General features: G+C 45.7%; 1 protein-coding gene across 1 annotated transcript in view; it reads left to right on the top strand.

The window, feature by feature from the left end:
• The window catches only part of LOC142037699 (TOG array regulator of axonemal microtubules protein 2-like), a 43,591-nt gene that overhangs the window by 10,615 nt on the left and 10,313 nt on the right, over positions 1 to 22,663 (top strand). Inside the window, exons 4-19 of the mRNA XM_075042182.1 lie at positions 1,172 to 1,214; positions 1,858 to 2,006; positions 2,833 to 3,044; positions 3,962 to 4,197; positions 5,783 to 5,955; positions 7,208 to 7,254; positions 9,126 to 9,316; positions 10,266 to 10,338; positions 10,375 to 10,461; positions 11,666 to 11,830; positions 13,938 to 14,079; positions 15,739 to 15,844; positions 17,651 to 17,886; positions 19,098 to 19,256; positions 20,325 to 20,442; positions 21,413 to 21,516. Coding sequence (XP_074898283.1) covers positions 1,172 to 1,214; positions 1,858 to 2,006; positions 2,833 to 3,044; positions 3,962 to 4,197; positions 5,783 to 5,955; positions 7,208 to 7,254; positions 9,126 to 9,316; positions 10,266 to 10,338; positions 10,375 to 10,461; positions 11,666 to 11,830; positions 13,938 to 14,079; positions 15,739 to 15,844; positions 17,651 to 17,886; positions 19,098 to 19,256; positions 20,325 to 20,442; positions 21,413 to 21,516 — 2,241 coding nt within the window. The remainder of the gene's footprint in view (positions 1 to 1,171; positions 1,215 to 1,857; positions 2,007 to 2,832; positions 3,045 to 3,961; positions 4,198 to 5,782; positions 5,956 to 7,207; positions 7,255 to 9,125; positions 9,317 to 10,265; positions 10,339 to 10,374; positions 10,462 to 11,665; positions 11,831 to 13,937; positions 14,080 to 15,738; positions 15,845 to 17,650; positions 17,887 to 19,097; positions 19,257 to 20,324; positions 20,443 to 21,412; positions 21,517 to 22,663) is intronic.

Genomic DNA, 22,663 nt, shown 5'->3' with positions numbered 1-22,663 from the left:
CCTACTGATTGCTGGGCTGAGTTTGCGGAGCAAGACGGCACAAGAATGTACAAGATGGTCCATCCTTGTATGTTGCAACGTGTTTAAAAATTAATTGATAGATCAAGTAAGGCTGTGTTAATTGAAACAAAAAAAAAAACAAAAAAAAAAAGGGGGGGGAGATGTAGGGTTCAATTATATGGAACTTAGTTATCGGGCCTGAAGGTGGCTCATGGTCACAAGAGTGTTCCAGACGCCTTTAGAAGGCTTTGAACAGACTAAACAAGAAGATAGAAAAAGAAAGATCCCAGTTAGAAAAACACAGGTGCACATTCCACGATAAAGGGAACTTGGCACAACCAACCTCAGTTCAGGGGCTTATCTTGACCAATTGGACTAAGACAAGTCTTGCATGCTCTAATTAATACGGCCAATTATGTCCTATGTTTATGCGCGTGTACAGAGCGGGTATAACTAACTTTATCTTACGTTTGTGCGCATGGACAGTACCGATGTAACCAATCACCGTTTATGCTTGTGCGCGTGGACACCAAATGCTTGCATGCAGCAACCAATCAGAGTTTCTAAACAACTTAGAGAAGTGTACAAGAATGATCAGCTAGGCTCAATAAAGGGGTGACTTTAATCATCATATTGGTGTTCTATCGTCCGGACCCCGCGGAAATAAACCCTAAACCCTACAAGGAGACTGTTTGGATGGACAATTTGCATCATACAAATACAGTAATCAAATAAGCCCACTGAATATTGGGGACATCTAATGCAGAGTGCAAACCTTCTTTTAGTGTAACACCTGGTGAGTCATTGTTTGTGTCTTCATACTTTCTTTATTGTGATGAGAAATAAACAAACCAAGAAACCCCAACCCCAAATTGACTGGGAATTACAGAAACAAAGGACTTTCAAACTAGTTTTGGAAAGCTTCTACTTCCTAGACATTGCCAAATCCTAACGACTGTTGTGGGTTGCCTGCCCTTTGAAAGGAAAGGAAAGAGCTCTGTAAGTCCTGGCTGGGCCACCAACAGAAACGTATGCAAATTAGTAGAACGTTCCGTTGCCGTAGCGCTGGAATGGCCGTTCCACCCCAGGCAGACTAGGCTGCAGTCAAACAGACAGTTGTAGCGGTCAGGAGTGCGGGTCAGTGCTGGTATGTATCCTGGTTTGACTCCAGCTGGCAAATAAGAACCACACAGCCGCTTGCTTCCTCGCCCCTGGTGAGATGGGGGAGGGAATTGGAAGGGTAAAAGTGAGAGAATTCATGGGTTGAGCTATAGTTCAATAGGTAAAGCAAAAGCTGCATGTGCAAGCAAAGCAAAATAAGGAATTAATTCACCACTTCCCATCAGCAGGCAGGTGTTCAGCCATCTCCAGGAAAGCAGGGCTCTATCATACCTAGTGGTTACTTGGGAAGACAAAATACTATCACTCCAAACACCACTCCCCCCGCCCCCCCCCCGCCCCCCTTCCTTCTTTATCGCCCAGCTTTATAGGGTGAGCATGACTTCATATGGTCTGGGATATCCCTCGGGTCAGTTGGGGTCAGCTGTCCCAGCTGTGTCCTCTCCCAACTCCTTGTGCCCCCCCAGCTCCTCGCTGGTGGGGTGGGCTGAGAAGCAGAAAAGGCCTTGGCTCTGGGTAAGCACTGCTCAGCAGTAACTAAAACATCCCTGTATTACTGAGGCTGTTTTCAGCACAAATCCAAAACATAGCCCCATACTAGCTACTATGAAGAAAATTAACTCTATCCCAGCCAAAACCAGCACAGTGTGTTAGTCTTCTATGGAGAAAGGGTGTCTGTTTTTACCTCTCTATATCAAATGCTGCAAATTTGAGTATTTGTACTGTCCTTATTTTAAGGCTAAGTACCACGCCTCTGTTGCTCTGTACTACAGGACCTTTCCCAGATTCAAACCCAGATACACAGCTCTGCGAGGTGGAAGCATTGATTCGAACTTGCAGTTTTGTGGCAGTAGTTGGATCACTGAAGAAGGTGAGAATGGAAAGGGGTTGAATATGCAATGGTGGCCTCAGCCAAATGGAATCCCCCCCCCCGATTTCAGGGAGAAATGGTCCTTGGAGGTCAGTCCTCATGTGCTGGCTCCGTGTCAGAATAGGTGGCTGGCAGAGCTCTGCAGATGATCCTGCCCTCCTCCAGTGGTATGCATGGCATCACATCTCTCTGTCACTAGTTCATTGTGCTTTCTCCTTTATCAACAGTAGCCAAATCACTACTACTGCCAGCCAGGACAGGGCCTGTGGCCCAACTGGCTATAAATTTGGCATGGGAATGAGATGTGAGTTCTGTTCCTAGCGTTGCTATCAATATGTGGTCTTGCAATAGGTAAATTCCCAGTTCTTCCTCTGCTTGCCCATCAGATCAGACCTTGGGGATGGGATGGTGCTGTAGAAACACTGGCAAGGTCTGCCTACTTGCTGACATGTCTTTATGCTTTCCAGAAATAACCAGTAGCACCGTGTGGGTCTATTGGTAGCTTTCACAGAAGCCAAGTCCTGAAATGGGAATCTTTTTTTCCCTCTTACCAGTGGGGCCTTCAACCTCTCTCTCCTGGCTTGCTAGCTCAATGCTGTTCAGAAGAATTAAACTGATGCTAGTTTATGAAAATTAAAACCAAACTGATCTTCTGAATGATTAAAAAAAAGTTGAATGCCTCACTCATTAGATGGGCTGATTGTAAATATGCGAGGTCAGCTAGCTCACTTGTTCCCTTTTACCTGATCTACAGCTTCTTTTCAGTCCATATTAACAACGCAGATGAAGAAGCAGCCCAGTTCACGGTATGGGGATGGAGTTAGGAAATTTGTGCACCCGAGGGCGATCTCTCCTGTGCCTGGCTGGTTCAGCAAGGCTAGCATGCTTGACCTCAGCACTGGGGCTGGAGGATGTCTCCCCCGCCTTTCTCACGAAGCCTTGACCCAGGACCCCCGAGAGAGGGATGTGAGCAGTGCTGCCCTGGAAAGCATTCAGATCAAGGACAAGCTGAAGACAAGGATGATGTCTGAGGACCTGTTAGCCTCACAGAGAGGTAAGGTGGGAGCCTGCATGCTCTCTTGTGGAAAGAAGGGTCTTTCCCAATGATTAAAAAAAAGTTGAATGCCTCACTCATTAGATGGGCTGATTGTAAATATGCGAGGTCAGCTAACTCACTTGTTCCCTTTTACCTGATCTACAGCTTCTTTTCAGTCCATATTAACAACGCAGATGAAGAAGCAGCCCAGTTCACGGTATGGGGATGGAGTTAGGAAATTTGTGCACCCGAGGGCGATCTCTCCTGTGCCTGGCTGGTTCAGCAAGGCTAGCATGCTTGACCTCAGCACTGGGGCTGGAGGATGTCTCCCCCGCCTTTCTCACGAAGCCTTGACCCAGGACCCCCGAGAGAGGGATGTGAGCAGTGCTGCCCTGGAAAGCATTCAGATCAAGGACAAGCTGAAGACAAGGATGATGTCTGAGGACCTGTTAGCCTCACAGAGAGGTAAGGTGGGAGCCTGCATGCTCTCTTGTGGAAAGAAGGGTCTTTCCCCAGCCTACAGAGGTAGCGCACATTCCCAGTGAACATTTCTCCCCTGCACGTGCCCCCCTGCGATAACCTGCCCAGCTCTCGGTCCCCTGTGTAGCCCTCCTGTTGCTGTAAGGGTGTACAACTGTGGGGCAGGGAGAGGAGCAGAAGGGTGTACGTGCAGGAGAGGTATTCTGTGTAAGTACAGGTCCGTGGGCTCCCTGTTGCCTGACAAGAGCCTGGAGGACCAGGGTGTTCCTCTGGTGGCTCTGTGGAAGTGGGAAAGTATTGTCCACTGGCCTGCTTCAAGTGGCTGCCAGCATGAGCATGTTTCCCTGTGCAGTTATTTAGAAGTTTCCAAGAAATCTGTCCGATGAAATATCTAGCTTCAGGTGCTTTAAGTTTGTATTGCTGCTTCTATTACGCTTTGTGTCTCCACTTTGCAGGCCTGACTGACTGCAGTGACTGTGAGGGGGTTACCCTGAAGCCAGTAGTTTCTAGGTCACCTTCCCAGAGGCTCCTGGTAACCTCCAAGTCCACGTCTCCCATCCCAAACAGCCTTCCTTTCTCAGAGCCCAGCAGGATGAGCAACGGAGAGCAGGAGCATGGGGAAAACGACACAGGCTGTGATGACAGTGATGGGAATAACAAGGAGTTGATGTCAGAGGGAAAAGGACATAAAGTAAGGAAACCAAGCCATATCACATGTGATGGATCTTCAGTTTATTTCCTGTAGGCAGAGCTCTGAGATCTTCTTCCCCTGTGGTGTGAGCCCAGGGAAGCAGCTGAGCCAAGGAAGAGCTCAGCTGGACATCACGCTTCAGGCTGTCTTTGCAACACGTGTACTGCAGACTTCATGTCCTCAACATCTATCAGTGGGAGAAGAGGGCTTTAAATAGTTTCTATGCTCTTTAATGGCTCCCGCTGTGTTTTATGATTGAAAAAACACCAGCAACCAGTCGGAGCAGCTAAATGTGTCTAATCTGGTCAAGCATATCCTTCTACAGTTAGTGAAATACATGTACCTGTGAACCATCTGTACATTGCAGTTACTGTTGCAGACCCACCAGTGTCTTGGTGGCTTTTCATATCAGCTCTGTCTGCTTTAGATGGAAAAAGATGTTTGCTGGAGCAGGCAGTCCTCCAAACTAAAGTTTAGGTTGCCTCAGCTTTTGAGTTGTACAGCTATGTCCTTCTGCACAGTTATCTTGAATAATATTTCTGGAGTTCAGCAGCTTCTGTGCAGCTTCATCCTCTCCCATGGGTCTGCCCAGGGGTAAGTTACGGGAACTGGCAATTCTGGCCATGGGGAATGGAGTCCAGACCCCATCTACTCAATTGCCTTTGCAGGAGGGGCAGAAGCTGCAGTTGTTTTTGTTTTGCCATGGTGGGGAGGAGAAGGCAGATGAATAACGGCTTTTGTAAACAGGATACCTAATATAAGGCTAGCGCACTTTATTTCAGCCCTGCAGATAGAGGGCCAAATGTATCCCTCACGTTAACTCTGTTGGTTTCACTGGAGTTTGAACAGGTCCTGATTTGGCTCTTTAGTTGTAACAAGAATGATGGGATACTAAGGAAGGGTATGCGTTTGCCCCTGCTCCCTCCACCCCCCTTCCTAGCCATGGCATGGGGAGCCTGAAGTAATTTCAGCAGGCAGGGAGACCCTACACAGAGCAGCAGGGTAGGGAGCTCTGCTGAACTTCATAAATGACAGTGAGCTTGAGATGATGGATTGCGTGGAAGCTGGAGAGAACCACGCATCCTGAGAGCACATTAGCATCTGGGCCGAAAGGCTGGTTGGGGACTGTAGGAAGGGCAGGAGCAGAAAAAATTACGGGCTTGAAAAAAGCAAGTTTTGACAGCGTGTAAAATGACTTTGTGGGGACTTGGCTGGAGTTCAGCAATGGCTGGTAGGCGCTTTAGGGACAGCGAGAGGATAGTGATCTAAACCCATTCCCATACCATCAGAAAGGCTAATAGAGGCAATGGCACCCCAGAACATCCTTATGCCAAGCAGACGGATGTCAGGTGGGAATGCAGCCACTGCCAGAGAGGTGAGCGAAGGGAGAGACCTGGCAACAGTGTGGGACATGGTCTCTCCCTCACCACTTTTCTTCCCATTGCCCATCCTAGGCCAAGCTGCTCCACCAGCTTTACTTTTCTTCTCCTGCCAAGTCCTAGCTAAAAGCGTGGCTAAACTTTTTGAGACATCAAAGGGGGAAGGTTGGATGCTCAAGCTGAGTGCTGTGTTCTACTATTTCCAGGCTTCCCCGCTGCCCTTCCCTTGCAGTGGTGGAGATGGGAAGAAGTCAATGAGAGTGGCTTTGATTCCCCCTGTCTCCAAGCCAGCAAGACCATCTGATGGGGCTCCTGGCAGTGCTGCAGTGCCTCTTCCAAGCTCTCAGCACCTGGTTTTCCAAGAGGGTCTGGAGATGAGGTAAGCCAAGGTGACCGCCTCTCTAATATGCCATTCACCTCACACTTCTTGTCTCTTGAGGTTGTTTTTCACAGTCAGCTTTCCAATATGTTTACGCAAACTTCTGTGCATTCACAATTTTTTCTTATATATGATGATCCAGCACAATGTCAAAACCAACATCATACACTCTAAGGGCAGGGGTGGGGGGGGTGTGGAGGAAGCAGGACTTAAGAGGACCTTAAAAGCAGGTCCTCTGCCGGACTCTGATACTGATTCATTCTGTAATCTTTGTGGTGCCATTTGGGAACTGTATTCCATGGATCTGAATACAGCATCTGGTTTTGTGTGTGATCTTTGACTGCCAATTTCTGTACCTGCAAGAATATGTTAAGGCAAATATTGGCTATTGTATAGCTGCCTGCAAATTCAGATGCTGCTTCTGTAAATGTCAGTCGTAACTTCTCTGTGTCGTGTCTGGGCCTTCACTGTGAAATGAGAGCCCAGGTAAATCTCAGTTTATAGATGTATAATCCTATAGACGTTTAATATTTACATATGGTTTTAAGATCAAAGGGGGCAAGGTGCTAGAGAACAGTTACAGGGCTGTAACTGATGGAAAGATATTTGCTTGGATATGCACGGGGAAATCTAGCTGTCAACCTTATCCTAGTTATAACAATAAATAAGGAGTCATAGAAATATAGTTCCAATTTAAAAGCTTCAGCATGGCTTTTAAAGCGCAATCTGAATATCCTTACCTACCAGTTGAGTTGGAAAAACCCCTTTTTCTTCTTGAAAGAGCAGGGAGGTGTAATATTCTTCTCAGGAGACAGCAGTGGTATTACCATGTGTAACCAAGATACTCTCATCAGTTGAAGTCATGACCAGGCAAAGTTAGGCTTCTGCAGCAGTATAAAGGTAGCTGCCCACAATACAGACTTATGACTGGCTTAACATCTCTTGCTGATTCAGGAAGGATGTATGTAACAGTGAGCCACTTATCTCCAAAAGGAGAGACAGCAAAATTGGATATTTAAGGCCCAAATTGAAGAATGACTCCTGTGTTTCAGCTGGAGCTTGATGAGCTCTGTGTGACTCCAGCAACTGAAAGTTTAATGGCAATTAATCAACTTTGCATATTGTTGGTTTTATGGGTTGCATTTGCTCCTTCATTGGAACGACCATGCTAAGAAAGTTTGCCTCCTTTAATGCTATCCCCCCTTTCTTTTTCTATCTCTTCATATATTCTTTTATCCTCAATTCTCTTAAGGCCAAGATCAGGCAGAAGCAATGAAGAGAAGACCCTTGAATCTCTAGGTAGGTACAAGGCATGGCTGTCCTAAAATGACAATAGGAATCCTGACCCATGGGTGGCATTGTGAAAGTTTGGTTGAAAACCATCCTGTAACTTTTTTTAATTCCTTGGTGTGCTCAGACGGCTCCCCCAGAACCCAGTCACTGGGAAATGTGCTCTGGTGATCCAGTGAAAATGACTCCAGCATGGAGTTATGAATGACAGGAGCTGGAGGGGTACCTTGGGGCCCTGGAAATGCACAGTAGGAAAAGAAAACATTCCTCTACCTCATGCTCATACCTTTTGTCCCCCTGCACACTCTCTAATGTCATGAAGATTAGAGAAAGATGAGGCATTTCACATGAAATGAGAAATGTTCCCACTCCTTCCTCCTACACTTGAAGGAGAAAACCTTCCATTGGTGCAGTTTCTGAACCAAACCCTTTGAGATCTGAAGTAGATTCATCAATATTGCTTATTTTTTGCACTGGGAGAAATAGTGAAACCTTGTGTGATAGGAAGTCCTTGTGAATTTTCCATTTCCAGAGAAAGAGACTCAAAAAAGGATCCAGCCTATGCAGGATCTGAGCTTTCCATCCTCTTAAAGCACAAGCCTAAACTCAATCCTGAGTAATGAACTGAAGTTTCCTCTGTGCAACTCATTTACTTCAAACCACATATGCTAGCTTTATGATTACAAATCTTTTCCCCTACTCTATCTGCATATGTCAGTATTGCAAACGGAGGCTGGGGTAGGAGATGCCTACTGGCTTCTCCCCCTCCCCACCTTGCATTATTACTAGTAATAAGACTTCTGCGAGACAAAATGTGGTGTCTGGTGCATCTGTGTTAGCCAATACTTTTAAGTTGAAAACCTCACTGACACCATTGCTGTCCCTTTGCCATCTGTGGGTTTGTAGTGATAGGAGAGATGAGAATTTAACAAATAATTTTGCTGGTGCAGAAGAAGGCAGAAGATCCACTGGTCCCTTAGCTCAGTGTTAGTTCCGCCAAATAATCATTCCCAACGGGCTTATGGGAACGATTCCTTTATTACTGGTATGCAGCTAGTATGCTGAATGCAACTAGGGAGAAGTACTGCTGAGTTAAGTAAGGTGACAGTTTTGCTGGATACATTCTGGACTAGAAATGAGCTATATTGTTAAACCATCTCTCTCTTTTATTATTGATCTGACCATTCTGCAGGGAAAAAAATCCTGATGTAAGAAAGTTATTCCTTTTTTCCTGCTTGGCTATCACATGATTTTATCATCTGCGAAGCCATGTTAGGAATGATTAGTTCTCTGAGTTTTAACAGCTCTGTTTGGAGAGTATTTCAGAAGGAGCTGCACTGTGCTGTTCCCATTAAGAAAATCAGCCTTTAGTCAGGCTGCCCAGAAAGTGGGCTGATCTGCTGCAATTTGGAATGAAACTCCTTGGGGAGAATGAATTCTCTAACCTCAAGAACACAGTTCTGGTTTTGGTAACACTCTAGCAATCCTAAGCTTTTCTCTAAATGCCCTCTAAAATATTCCAGCGAAGAGGAGGAAATGTTGATTCTTACCTCTACAAAGGCATATAGCCATTAAAAAGCAGGAGTTCTTTTAGTAACTAGGAAGAAGAGGATGTTTACTAAAATCAGAATGGATAGGAACAGATAAGAACCTTTTTGGCAAGAGCAATCTCCATCTCTCTGCTCTTCTCTATCAAACACAGCTAGCTGTTCACCAGAAGCCAAGGGCTGAGGCCTTTATCATGCGGTAGGTTTGAGTCTGATGGCCAACAGAGTAATGTCATTTCTGCTGCTAGTGCAGTATGGTAGTACTCCATCTGTTTGGAGAGGTCATATGTACCTCGCTTTTCTCATACACAAGCTATATCCATGTCTTATTAGAGCTCCAGACTCTGGCACCCGTCTTGCCTGTTCTCAAGCATCAACCTGTTGGTGGCATGAAGTCTCCCAGACGTTTATGTGAACCCGTGCCCCAGTTAACTGGCCTCCCACCCAGCCAGGCCGAGAAGATGGATCATCTCATGAGCGCTCCCCTTCTGAGTGACGACGACTTGAAGGACAGCAATGGAAGGGTAAGGGCTAAGGACAGGGGTGAGCAGGCTTCCTTTTCAGTGAGTGTTCAGTGCTTAGCACAAAATGTCACTGAAAATCATAGTCTTCCTCTCTGGGGGAGTGGATTCTCTTGGGAATACATTTGAAAGCTGCAGAGCAACTGCTTGAGCATTTTCACTGGTACAGAAGTCACTGGTTGGGAGATGGCGCTAAGGTTATGCCAGAAGCATTCTTTATGTACGAAGGCCAATTTAGAGCACATCTGAATGGCAGAGCAAGTTACACATCAGCGAACATGTGCAAAGTGCATGCTTGGAAGCACAGAAGCAAAGATTATAATATTGAGTGTAAGCAAGGCTGCAAAATAAAATGGGAGAGCTTAATTTTCCTTGGTTACCTTTCTTGCTGTATCTCCCAGCCCTCTCATTCTCAATTTTTCTATTCATTAAGACCAATGTTTCTCCAACTTGTTTTCACATGACTCCTTTTTTGGACTCATGTGTTTTCAGAGAGCAGCTGAATCCTTCAGAAGCAAGGAAGTGAGAAGCAGCTGCAATTACTGGCCGTGAGTGTTAGGAAGCAGCAAATTACCTCTCATTGCTGGTTATTGCAGATAGTTTTTGTTCCCCCACCCTGGCCTGAGGGAACTGAACTGCCTGTTCGCTGGTCATGTGAGCTCTTCTTACATCTCGGAGCATTCCTGACTCTCTTAGATCGAGCAGGGCTTCCTGACATAGATTGAGAAACAGTGTCTTGGACCAGTGGAAAGTTACAGTAGTAAAGTGTTATACATAACTTGGTGTAATTGTATGCCACAGTGAGGAAAGGAGGAGTTCTTCTGAAACTATTGGGATGTATATGGAGCTGCATTAAAGACTATGACGCTATACCACTGTGTTCCTGAAGAGGTGTTGTGTATGCTTTGTGTATCTCTCTTTATGCCCCATGATGTATTTCCTTTGCGACTAGATCCGTGTTACCTTGTCTAAGTCAGCTCAGAAGAAAATAGACCAGAAGCGAATGAAACAGCTGGAGCTATTGCGTAGAGAAAAGGAGAAAGAGAGAGAGAAGGAGAAAGAGAGAGAGAAGGAGAAAGAGAGAGAAAAGGAAAAGTCCCTGCAACTCCCTACACAGAGCGTTGACCCTGGGGATGCAGCTGAAGAAAGTAAGTGGTTGCTATAGTTGTAGGCCTTTTTGTTCACTTGCTTGCTATTTGCATAGTGGTGCAAGTGTCTATGAAATCAGACTGGAAGGCTGTTACACTTGCATCTAAGTGGAAATTAGAAGAGAATTTATTTCCATTTTCCGAAGGAAAATACAGAGGTATGAAGTGTCTTGCCTGTGGCCCACCCTGAGTCAGTCACGGATTATCACCTTCCCCCCTTCTACAAAGTCTTTCAGGCTAGATAATTCTGTCTTGCAAACTACATTGGGGCTGCCGACTCTCTAACTGAGAGTAGCCTCCAGGAAAAGGGAATGGATGAGTCCAAAAGAATGCTTTTCAACCAAGGTGCAACTTGGAAGAAACAAAATGAAACCATTTCTAATTAAAACACAAAAGATCCTGCTCACGTGATAGGACAGATTATCCTGGTCACAGCACTCCTTGCTGAGGAGCTTGCATTGCAGAGCCATGCTGGCGCCCTTAGCCAGTGCTTATGTTTTACCCACATGAGCAAGCAGTGTTACTGACTTAATTGCAGCTGACGGGCTCTGATTGTACTGCTGCATGCGCTACCACGAGTGCAGTGGCAGGGAACTTAAAAGTCAGCACTCAGCCCAAGGGCAATGACAAGGTTATCTGCTCTTTTTCTTGCTATTATTTTGTGAAGTGCTGATGAGGAGTGCTGAGGTGGGAGCCCCAGAAATGTAACTTCTCTATCCAGCCTCTGAAACAGGAAAGCAAAAGAAAAGCAGTACTGAGTTTTCCTCATTCTTAGGGAAAGCATCACTGCATTCAGTTTTAAACTAAAAGAGGGTAGATTTAGGTCAGATATAAAGATGTTTTTTACAATCAGGATGGTGAAACACCGCAACAGGTTGCCCAGAGAAGTTGTCAATGCCCCATCATTGGAGGTGTTCAAGGTCAGGCTGGACGGGGCTCTGAGCAACCTGCTCTAGTTGAAGATGTCCCTGCTCATTGCAGGGGGGTTGGACTAGATGACCTTTAAGGGTCCCTTCCAACCCAAACTGTTTTATGATTCTGTGATCACTGTCCCACATTAGAAGGCAACTGTTATTTATGCTTGGAGTTGTCTGGGACAACAAAGGGATGTTACCCAGCTCCAGCAAGTTTTCTAGCCCTTTCCAAGCCTGTAGCCACCCTGTCCAGCACTCTTCACTTACAAGGTCCTTTTCAGCCTCTGCAGGTTTTGGGCCACCGCCTGTCAATGGGACAGAGTTCACTTCCCCCAGCATGAGCAATGCACGTAGAGAGCGCGTTGGTAGTGCCTTGAGGAAGCGGGTCAACAGGCCCTCACTGCCCAGCGTGCCTGTCATCAGAGAGCGTGGCAGCTTCCCACGCAAGTCCTCAGGTGAGCCCCCTCTGCTGAAGCCCCCACATCAGCTCTTTCCTTGCACAATGAGCACAAACTGCCTCATTCCTCAACCACAGGTAGGATCTTGGGTCCAAAGCCTGTCCTGAGGACTGAAAGCAGACTTGCTTTGGTTCCACTCCAGCTTGGCGATACTGGAACAATTAGTGCTGACAGATCCATTGGAAAGCTTAGCTGAATAAAGTAGTGGTAAAGCCTTAAGCTCTAGCTTTTGCCCATACCCATAGTCCAAAATATAACACTGGTGCTGGGAGGCAGCTGTAAGTGCAGGGCTGAGCGCCGGTGAATTCTGGCAGGGTGTGCTAACTGTACGCATATGCGTACCACCATCATCAATTAGCCACTCACCATCTTGGCCCTCTGCCTGTGCTGCTGCCTGGCTCTCCAGCCAGCTTTTCTGCTATCACAGCAAGGGTTGTCTCTGCATGCAAATTAGTGACTTGGTACAATCACGCTATTGCACCTAAAAGTGCTTAATGGTTTCTAGCCTCTCTCATTCCACCGCCTGCAATGCAAGCTGGGAACAAGCAGTGCCTCTTCTGTCACCCCACCCAAACACAGTGGCTGTGTGTAGCAGATGACATACAGGAGAGGCTGCCTGGTGCTCCCAGGCTGCTTGCTACCTGCAATAAATCTACAGCAGATAGCAAGTCCATAGTGATTCTCATCTCTCCTTTGTGGGTAGCCTACCTCGTGTTATGATCCTGAGTAGTGTGAGTTAAGAAAAAGGGAGCTAGGAATGATACTTTGAATGCTCTTTTCTAGTGATGCTACTCTGATTTTCAAAATTGACCAGAACTAGCCTGACATGGCTCTCCATTCATATTGAATGTAGATGTGTATATCTACATACTCATGCAGCGACATCACTGATGTCAGTGACAGTGATATTGGTGACATCCAAATTAGTCCCCATCTGAATAGTTTTTGATTTTACAGTTCCTCCATCCTCCATACTTTGTAGAACACGTGAGGTAGCATAAAACCCCTACAGAGTCCATAGCAGTTCATCTAGTTTCTGTGCAATATTTATACTCAGTACTTTTAGACAGCTCAGATGTTTTCATCTACACTTTAGAAAATGAGCTTTTGAGTGCAAGACATGAAATTTTTGACCTACAGTGCTTTTGATGACAAATAGGTTTCATAACAAATGCATTTGTCATCTGATTTTTTTTATACCTTGTATATTTATCATCAAGAGAGTGCGTTTGCCAACAATTTGCATCTATATTTACATATTTTTATTCTCGGTTCACATTTGGAAGGCTTTTTTGTCACAACTATCTGCACTAGAAATTGCTTTTTTCCACAAGAGAAAGCTTAGGCTTTGCACAGTTTGCAAACAAGTACATTTGATGACAAATAAATCTCACCTCAGCATCTTCAAAATACAGCCAGTGATACCTCTGAAATAGTAAATATTCATAACGCTTGGAAAATAGCAAAATCCATAAACTACTACTTTCCCAATAGTATGCTAAAATGTGTGTGCACTCAGCTGCCTGCTGTCTAGAATATTTGAAGTAAATGGAAACAGAGGCACTGTCAGATTTAGAGGGTCAGGTATCACTGTTCCCTGGTGGTTGCTCCTTGGGGATTCACCCGAGCCCAGTGGGACTCAGGCTTGGTGCTCACTGGGGGCAGCTGGAGGTGTTTCCTCAAAGTTACAGGGTGCCTCTGTCCCCAGTGCTCCAGGTAACAGGGAGGTGATACAGGGAGTTATGTGCATATTTCAGGAGCTCATTCCTGGGGTAGCAAGTCTCGCTGGGTGGCACTGGCTCCCAGTGTGTGAGCTCGGTGGCACTAGGAAACTGCAAGCTGGCTGTGGTACCTATAGGGACTCGGGAGCTGGCTCTGTGTGGGCAATTTTCAGGTTTACACAAGAAGCTGGTGCCCAGCTGGGGGTGACTCGGAGGTGTCTGGGTGCTGGGGAAAGCAATGAGCCAGATAGCAGGGAAGTCTGAACCAATGCCGGTTTGCACCCGTATGTAACCTTGGCTGGGAGATTAAGTTGCAATCTGCTTGGTGGCCGGGTGCCTTGCCCGGGGATATGCGAAGCTGGTGCCTGACCCTCTCCTTACAGCGATCTCGCTGCCAGCCATTGCTCTGGACGTCCTGGAGGAGGAAGATGAGCCAGAGGGTGGGATCGCGGAGGAAGCCAGACCCTTCCCTCACCCACAGCAGGGGCTGCTTGATGCGCTCACGTGGCTCAGCAGTGATGACTGGTAAGAAAGCCCCCTGTTCGGTCTTTCTCCCTCTAAATGTCAAGCTCAGTTAGAAGCAATTACTTCCAGTGCCTCTGGGCCCAGACAGCCCAGATGTCCAAAGGGAACTAGTGAAACCACTCCAAAGCAGTCACAATATAAAGATGTGAGAGCAGCCTTTTATTTGCCTTGGTCTGTAGCAGTGCTACAGCCGCAGCAGGTCCATGCTGTTTCCTAGCTTTGTCTTCTGGTCCATGTAGCTGCAAACAAAATCTTCAGGGAAGAGAGAAAGTTGTGGCACAAGATTTGCTGGCTGAAGCCAGAAGCATGATGGAAGCTGTCTTGAGTTTAGAGATTGGGGGCCTCAGGTCACTGGCCCAGGTGGGACTGATTAAGGATTTATCTCTGCTCCCGCTGCTGGCAGCAGGAGACAGGGCGTCCCTGTGACCTGCTGCACCTACGTCCCAGGAGTGCCTACGGGGAGTTCCTATTTCTGAGAAACAGACTGAGACATGGTGCAGAGTTCCTCGGCCTGTCATTTCTCCTGAAGGGCTCGTGGCAAAAGATAAGGAAAAAAAAAAAAAAATCCTTCAGGAATCTTGCACTTTTAGAATTAAACTTTTTCCTCCTTGCTGCTTAATATGGGCCTAAGATGTTTTGTTGATAATCACAGTGTGTCCTGAAATTAGACGCAGACAGGAGGACACTACAAATTTCAGGTGATACTGGTTGTCTTTTTGATTTCTGGGTCAGCATACGCTCACTAGGGCTCTGTTCATACTGGGATAACCATGAAAAATCTCCCATGATGCATCTCCTTGTGCGATTGCTTTGTTTTGCACCTCTCCCCTTTCTCTTCCCTGCTCCTGTCTGGTGCCCTGTGAGGTGCGGAAAGCTGCTGCAGGTGCGTGGGGTCCGGGTTACATTCAGGGACCCCAGTGGGGATGGGTCCCTAGTCATGCCCTGCAGCCCTGGTGAACCCATGATGCGTCATGTGCCTTCATGTAGCTCAGGTCCTTCACAAAGAAAGTGCTGAAAGAGACGTGGTTTTACTACTTTTAAATAACATGTTGCTGTTGTGGGTGTTATTTTAAGTAGTCTTTTTCTGGAAAATCCAGCGTTTGGGCTGTTCTTGCCCAGGTGTGGAATCTCTTAGGACATACTGCTTTTTTTGGCAGCAGGGGTGGAGTGGGGTGGTGGTGGACATGGCGACTAGACTGCAGAGTGCAAACTCAGCTATGGAGTGGCAGTGCAGACTCTCACTCCTGAACTGCCCTCTGGGGATGGCAAAGAGGGAAAATGCCCAGTAACAGCCAGGCAGGACTGTGTCTCAGAGACAGGGTACAGAGAGGGTGCAAGAAACGGAAACATGGCACAATGTCCCAGCTTCTAGGAAGCAGTGACATCGGGCCTTTGTGTGCCAGGGATTTCAGAAAGGCTGTCTTGTTGAATGGCCACAAATTAACCCATCCCCTCTGAAACCATCTATTTGCCTTTTGGATTTATGTATGCTTTTGGCTGCCACAGCATCCTGTGGCAACGAGTTCCGTGATTTAAGTAAGTCCTGTATGAGAAGCACCTGCCTTTGTTTGTTTGAGCTGACTCCCTGGTAATTTCAGAGGGTGCTGCCTAGTTCTTGGGTGGTGAGAAAAATCAATCTTTTTGGTAATTGCCTTTCAGGGAGCAGAAGATGAAGGGACTCTTCAGCGTCAGACGCCTGGCTATCTGCCACTCAGAAGTCCTCCTCTGTAGACTTCATGATGTTTCCTTGGCAGTTACCAAGGAGGTAAGAACATTATGTTTAATTGTGTCCCATGTACCTTGTACATGGGGTGTAAAGTAGATATGTGCTTATTCATTTACATGTGTGCTCAGTGTCTGCCTTCATTACTATTTTTAGACCTCATTTTTTCTAATAGCTACGTCACCTATCTATATGATCTGTCTGTACATATAGCTATATTTACTGGTATGTAGGACATCTCTTCTCTTTGAGCTAGGTGTCATTATAATGCAATATACAAATGCAGAAGCTGAGACGCTAATCAGGTGATTTGCCACAGCCCAACTCTCTGCCCAAGCTGTAATTAAACACTGCAGCTTTTGCCTCCCAGCTTCCTCCCACTTCCTCCTCCTCCCCAGCATCCTGGGGGATTGACTGCAGGTTTTTATTTTCCAGTGTTTCCTGATGATGGCTTCTCCTTCTTCCTTTCTGTGTGCGTTTTGGTAATTTGCCCATTGGTCTGTTGCCTCCGTGCACCGATGGAATTTTGCACTGCAGCCACTGGGTGCTTGGAGTGGCCTGGCTGTGGGGTTTGCAGGGCAGTCGCACACAGCTTCACTATCTCATCTCTCAGTTAACAGAGAGGTCTCAACCTCAGCTCCTTAACATCTGTGGCTATATTTCTGACTTGGCACTTGTCTCTGGCCTGAACCAGCTGCCTTGTACTCTTATTACATGATTGCCAAATACATTGAATTTTCCTTTGCTGGCAGAAGACAGTAAGACTTAGTTAATTTCCATGAAAATCAGTCCCCCTATCTAATATTTAATGACGCTGGAGGCTTGAATGCCCCTTGGGTTGTTGGACTCTTCAAACCTTTCTGTTTAGATATGCAGGACTCGGATTCTCCCACTCTGATATCTGGGTTAGGAGAAGCCCTTTCAGCTTAGCTCATCTGATTCTTATATCACTTTTGTATTTCTGAGGAAATTTCCTCCTCTCTGTTCTACACATTCATGTGCAGAGACATCTTTCAGCTTTCATTTCATTCCAGTCCCAGATTTTGCTTTCACAAGCACTTCTAGCATTTACATGGTTCGTTTTTATTAACAGGCACAACTAAGTCCAGCAGAAAGAATCACTGGTCTGTCCTTCAAAGTATCTTTCAAATGAAGCACATGACTCTGAGATGCTTCTTCCTTACCCTTGTGGGGAGAACCTTTTGGAAGCAGGGATCACTCCAGAGCAGCACTGAATGCTGTAAAACCCCACCGATTGCAGCTGTAATTACATGTGATTTCCAGGATCCTGAAGTGCCTTAAGTCCAACTGCTAGGGTTCTCCTGAGTAGATGGAGCTGCAGAAGGACTCAAGTTCCTGCTGTGAATTAGTCTGTAGACTTGAGCCCATATCTTCTGTTTCCTGGTTGAGTGCTCAAACTGCCAGTGCTGCAATTTTTGATAGGAGGAAACTACTACTTTTCCTCTATCTTGTCTTTATGAATTGCACCTTTATAGTTTAAGAACAGCCCTTGCTTTAATTTTGTTGTTTGTTTGTTTGTTTTCAGTAAAAGGGCCTAAAATCAAAGCAGTGTACGTTATGGCTGAGTAGCACAATTTGTTCTAGGTGAAACAATATTTTTAAGCCTGCAGCCTCATTAAAATTGTATTGTATAAGTGGGCCTGAGGCCAGAGAAGAAGTTGGTATCAGAGTAAGTGTGGTTTTGTTCTTGTAGTCTTCTGCTCTTACCATGTTCTTATGTTCCACCTGGACACAGCAAGAAGTCTTGTTGTTTCCTAGGACTTTTGTCTAGGGGAACTGATTTTCTTTACAAGGTGATTCTTACGTTTCCCCTCATGAATTCCCCAGGTGAACAACCTCCGCTCAAAGGTGTGTCGCTTTGCAATCAGCACTCTTGGAGAGCTCTTCAGGACCATGACGAAACACATGGACCACGAGGTGGATGAGGTTGCTCGGGTCTTGCTCCAGAGGATGGGGGATTCCAACGAGTTCATTCAGAAAGCCGCCGATCGATCCCTGGGGATCATGGTGGGGACCGTGACTCCTGCACGAGCAATGACTGCTTTCATGGCTATTGGAGTCCAGTACGTTCTTCTCTTAGTGATAGCCTTCACCTTAAATTGTGTGGTAGGGGGAAGGGATGGGAGGCAGAAGGGGAATGATGGGAGGGAAGGGTCATTTCTCCTGCATCCTCTGTGAACTCGGTGATTAGATTCTCTGATCAACCTCACTCCCTTTCTCTTGTTGTCTGGTTCTGCCCTACTGCAGCCTATTTGTTCTCACAGTCTGTCAACATTGCCTAGATATGGTAAATGATGGGGAAGTGAAAGTCCCTGTAGAGGGTGGTGATACAGCCTTCTGGCTTTGTGGGAAGAGGGACAATGGCAATTCCAGCAGTGAGCGCCCTTTGATATTTCATGCTAACCACAGAGGCCCTGGGAAAAAACATGCATCATCATTATGCCATTAACTTGAGAAATAAAGACGCTAATTGCTGGGACATGGAGCACGTGGGGGAGAACCCGCTGCGTGTGGCACAGCCTGCTCAGCAGGTACAGCTCCTGCTGAGAGGAGTCTGTCTGACTCTCATGTCCTTAGAGTTCCACTTTCTATTCACATTGAAGCTGCATGTTAGCATTGAGATGGTGAGTCACTTTACAGGCGCCTTCACAGGCTGGCTCCCATGGGATAGCTGAAGCAAATGCTGCCTTAAAATAGCAGTGCTGTGCCTGATAGTTTCAAACAGGCACCTTCTAGAAAGGACAACCTGGCTAAAATGACTGCTACCTTTTCCTCAGCTTTTGAAAAGGGTAAAACATTCAAATGCACCTCTTGCCCCAAAGAACAAACTGGCTGCATTGCTGGATATTCTGCGGCTTCGTGCCCCACAGGGCTTTTCCCCCCATTTGTTTTTTTTCAAGGGTCTGCTGATTTGGAGATAAACGGGTGAAATAAGCCTAAATCCTGCTGCAGCTCTGCCTGTGTAGTGGAAGCCCTCGGCCAAGTCAGCATGAATTGTCTTTCATTTCGCTCTTTCTCAGAGTTAATTTTGGGAAAGAAATGGAGTATCAGATAGTCCAGGGAGATTAAATTCCTCCCTCTTCCTTGCGGGTAGTCTCTTTGTACAATGCCAACTTTGTGTTTATCTGAGGACAGAATCTTCTACAGGTGGCTACAATTGCAGCAAGAACACATGCCTCCTTCCCCCAGCCATTATGGGGAGCATGCTGTGACCAAGGACTGTGCTTCTGGCCCTCCTTTTCCCTCTGCCCCAGTGTTTGTTCTCTTGTTTCAGGCACCGCAACGTCCTGGTGCGGAGGTGTGCGGCCAAACACCTAGTGACTGTGATGGAGCGAATCGGAGCTGAGAAGCTCCTGTCGGGCGCACGTGCCAGTACTGAGGTACTGGTGAGCACGCTGGTGAAGCTTGCTCAGGACTGTCATCCGGACACAAGGTGATGATCTTCATTTCACCTCCTAAAATATGAAAACTGTTTGATGTCTGGCTATTAATGATAAAACCACAAAAGAATGGAAGGTGAAGTAAATATTAAGAAAGTTACTTCACAGTGTGGATAATGTTGTCTTGGGAAATGGCAGTACTGGGTAACATGAGGTTGTCCAGCAAGAATGACCATTGCCAAATGCCTGTGACTTGAATGATTCTTTGCTCAGATCAGCTGAGCTCAGATTAGTCAGTCAAACAATTTTGTTTGGTCTCATGTGCTTAATGCCAAGCTGAAGCGTTGGCCACTGTTCATCACTGAAAGATCCCAAGCATATATTTCTGATAAGGCTAAGACTGTCCTAGAAAAATTCCAGCTGTCTTTAACCAATGTAATCAGTCTTTCTAAACCTCTTCTTCAGATATAGCTAAGATAGTCACAAATTTTTCCTCCCAGTCATTGTATAATGTTGTTGTCTGTGGCTGAACGACCTCCAGATTTTCTCTTGAAGATAGCTGTAGTTTCATAGTAGCAAAACCAAACCAACCAACCAACCAAAAAACCCCCTTACTTTGATTATTAATTTAAATTCCCATTAACAGATGCCAAGAACACATGAGCAGCTAGCTGCCCGTGTGCATACATGTAGTATAGAAAACAAATAGTAAGCATGAGGCGATTTGTCCTAGCTTCTCTGCCAGTTAAAGAAAGGTAAATTATTGTCAACAGCAGAAAGGCACTGCAAATAAGCCATGACAGCAAAGCAGGAGATACGCTCTGCTCGTCCCATGGGATCCTTCGATCCCACAGAAGCATACACACAATTTCAGAGTGAAATTGTATTTTCCTGTTGCCCTGTGTTCTCTTCTTGCCTCTTGTGTTCAGCTGGCAGTGTTGTGCAGTGACAACAAGTGGAGGTAAATATCTCTCTTTGCTGAATGGGTAATACCTTCTCATGAATGTATTGCACATTATAAGTTTAAAATATCAGCTTATTCTATTAACACTTCCTTTGTTTATTCACAAGGGAGAAAAAACAGTAGTAGTCTGTATTCATTTCTCTCCTTCCTGCGTTAGGTGTTATGGACGGAAGATGATGAATATATTGATGAATCATCGAAAATTTGATAGGTATTTGAAACAGTCTGTCCCCTCACGTGACTTGGAAGATGTTATGGCAACAGTTAAGCAGCAAGTAAGTGCTTGGCAGGAGAAATGTCTCCTATATGCAAGTACTGAGATTGCTAGTATGAGATTAAACATACCTATTCTTTCTTTATCTCATTCTTCTTCCACTGAATCATTTTGCTCCTGGGAATGAACTGTTGATCCTCAGCCTGTTTATCTGCAGGCAGTGAACGAACTAGTTTGGTTAGAAATAAAGTGGCTGTATTTTGAATATCAGCCACAAACAGGAAGGGGAAGTAGGAGAAAATGGTTTTACCTTTAAGCATAAGAAACCTCAACACTCCCCCCCCCCCCCCCCCAATTAAGCAATGAAGTGAGAATAGTGCTTCTGAAGATAATAGAGTCTTTGCAACAGATGAAGGAAGTAGTAGTGCCAAGAAAACTTCCAAATACACAAAAGATGCGCAAGGCAACCATAATTAGTACATATATTGTCTGTATTCTGGGAATACTGCCCTGCTGTCATGCACTGTGGAGCTGGAAGAAGCTTCGTGAATTCAGCATCCAGTGGAAACTCATCCCTGGTTTGTTTTATTTGGGTTTTGGTCCGTCCGTGTGTCCCCCCCTTAATTTACATTCTAGAAAGGAATGTGCCTTTGTGCAGGAATAGGGAGAGTTAAGTGTGAACCAAATCAACTCCCAACACAGTGGGACCTCCAGAAAGTCCAAAAGTTTTCTGCTATTCCCTTTAAGAAAGCTTGTTCCCTACCAGTTTGTATTATTCCCATTTGTGCTCAAGAATAATGAATTCAGGATTTTTTACTGCTGCCCAGTATAGTAGCACCTATAACTTGCTTCGGGTTATTGAAAACAAATAGTAGACATCACTGAATCTCTGGCCTGTCTCCCGCTTTAAGTTATGAAATGTTTTCCTAAGCCTTTCTTGGTAGCAGTGATTCTGGTTATAACTTGTGTTTTAAACAAGTAATTTCCTATTTTATCTTCTATAGATTCATGTTTTTTTTATATATATCTAGGGAACAGAAGATCATAAATGTGAATATCCACCTGTCAAGGACACCAGGAAGTCTAGGAGCCACGGCTTGAAGATGTCCCAGGACAACTTGCCTTCTGATGGAGGGTACTGAGCACTTCTGTTATATCTGACAAAGCGCATGACAAGCTTTACATGTCTCTTCCTCAGTAAAATCTTTCTGGTGGAGATGAGCTGTGCCAGAGATTGTTTCCTTGCCCCACAAATCTTCTACGATAAAAAATGTCTATTTCTGCATTATGCTGAACACAAGTTCTCTGGAGGGTTTTCTAGAAAAATTGAGAGAGAGGAAGAGACAGCGAGCAGTTGCAGCTCAGAAGATCCAGTGCAGTGGCAAGGACAGTGTTGTGGAGGCTGTGAGAGGGTCGTGTCTCTGCTGTTTGACTTTGGACCAGTAATTTCGATCAGGGTATTCTTATCTGAGTGGAGTCTTTTTTAGATGGGTGGTTTGATGAGAAGTCCCAGTCTAGAACCATGATGCCATTCCCCAAAATAGCACTTTTGATACATGTGGTTTGGCCTCACTGAATCATGGCTTTCTGTCCCTCAAACAGTACCAGCAAGACAATTCCTGAGCAGTTCTGGTCAACAGATGTCTCAACGTGGACTTTTTCTGTAGCTGTTCATGTCATTCAGACCCATTACTGCTTGGCTGATGGACAGCATGTTCTTTTCCCCTGTGCTGCAGTCAGCATTCAAGATAGGAATTTGGTCCTTGCTGTCTCCCCATGCCGGTGGGAGAGCTACTTGTACCTGTTCTCTGATAACAGAGTGGATTTATTTAGCTCTGTTGTGCTCAGTAGTGGCAGGAAGGTGACCACACTTCTTATTAGCATAGTTAGGATCTCCCCATGCTCATGGCAGAGAGAGGTTGGTTGAAGAGAATTTTTCCCATCAGGTTTGTTAAGCTGTGGATCTAGTCCCTAGGGAAGCAATAATGTGAGTGTAGTGGTGGGATGTCTGCCTTCTGTTTTTATCTCTGTTACTGAGCCTCTGGATTCTTTCAGATATGCCCCTTAATTTCTCTGGGTAGGATTCATCTGTTCAGATGCATCTGAGCTATTTATCCAGATCCCCGTACCTGTTGTAGATACACTTCTCCAGAGTAAGAAATTTCCTTATAATACAGACACCTCCCATTCAAATGCCCAAAGACATTTAAACTTTGAAGTAGTGCCTATTTTTCCCCACAAAGGGATGCTAGATGAGTACCTGGGAAGACATCTGAAGATAA

This window comes from Buteo buteo, chromosome 12 (genome assembly GCF_964188355.1).
Source record: "Buteo buteo chromosome 12, bButBut1.hap1.1, whole genome shotgun sequence".
In the NCBI taxonomy this organism is placed as follows: domain Eukaryota; kingdom Metazoa; phylum Chordata; class Aves; order Accipitriformes; family Accipitridae; genus Buteo; species Buteo buteo.
This window is presented reverse-complemented; position numbering and strand designations above follow the sequence as displayed.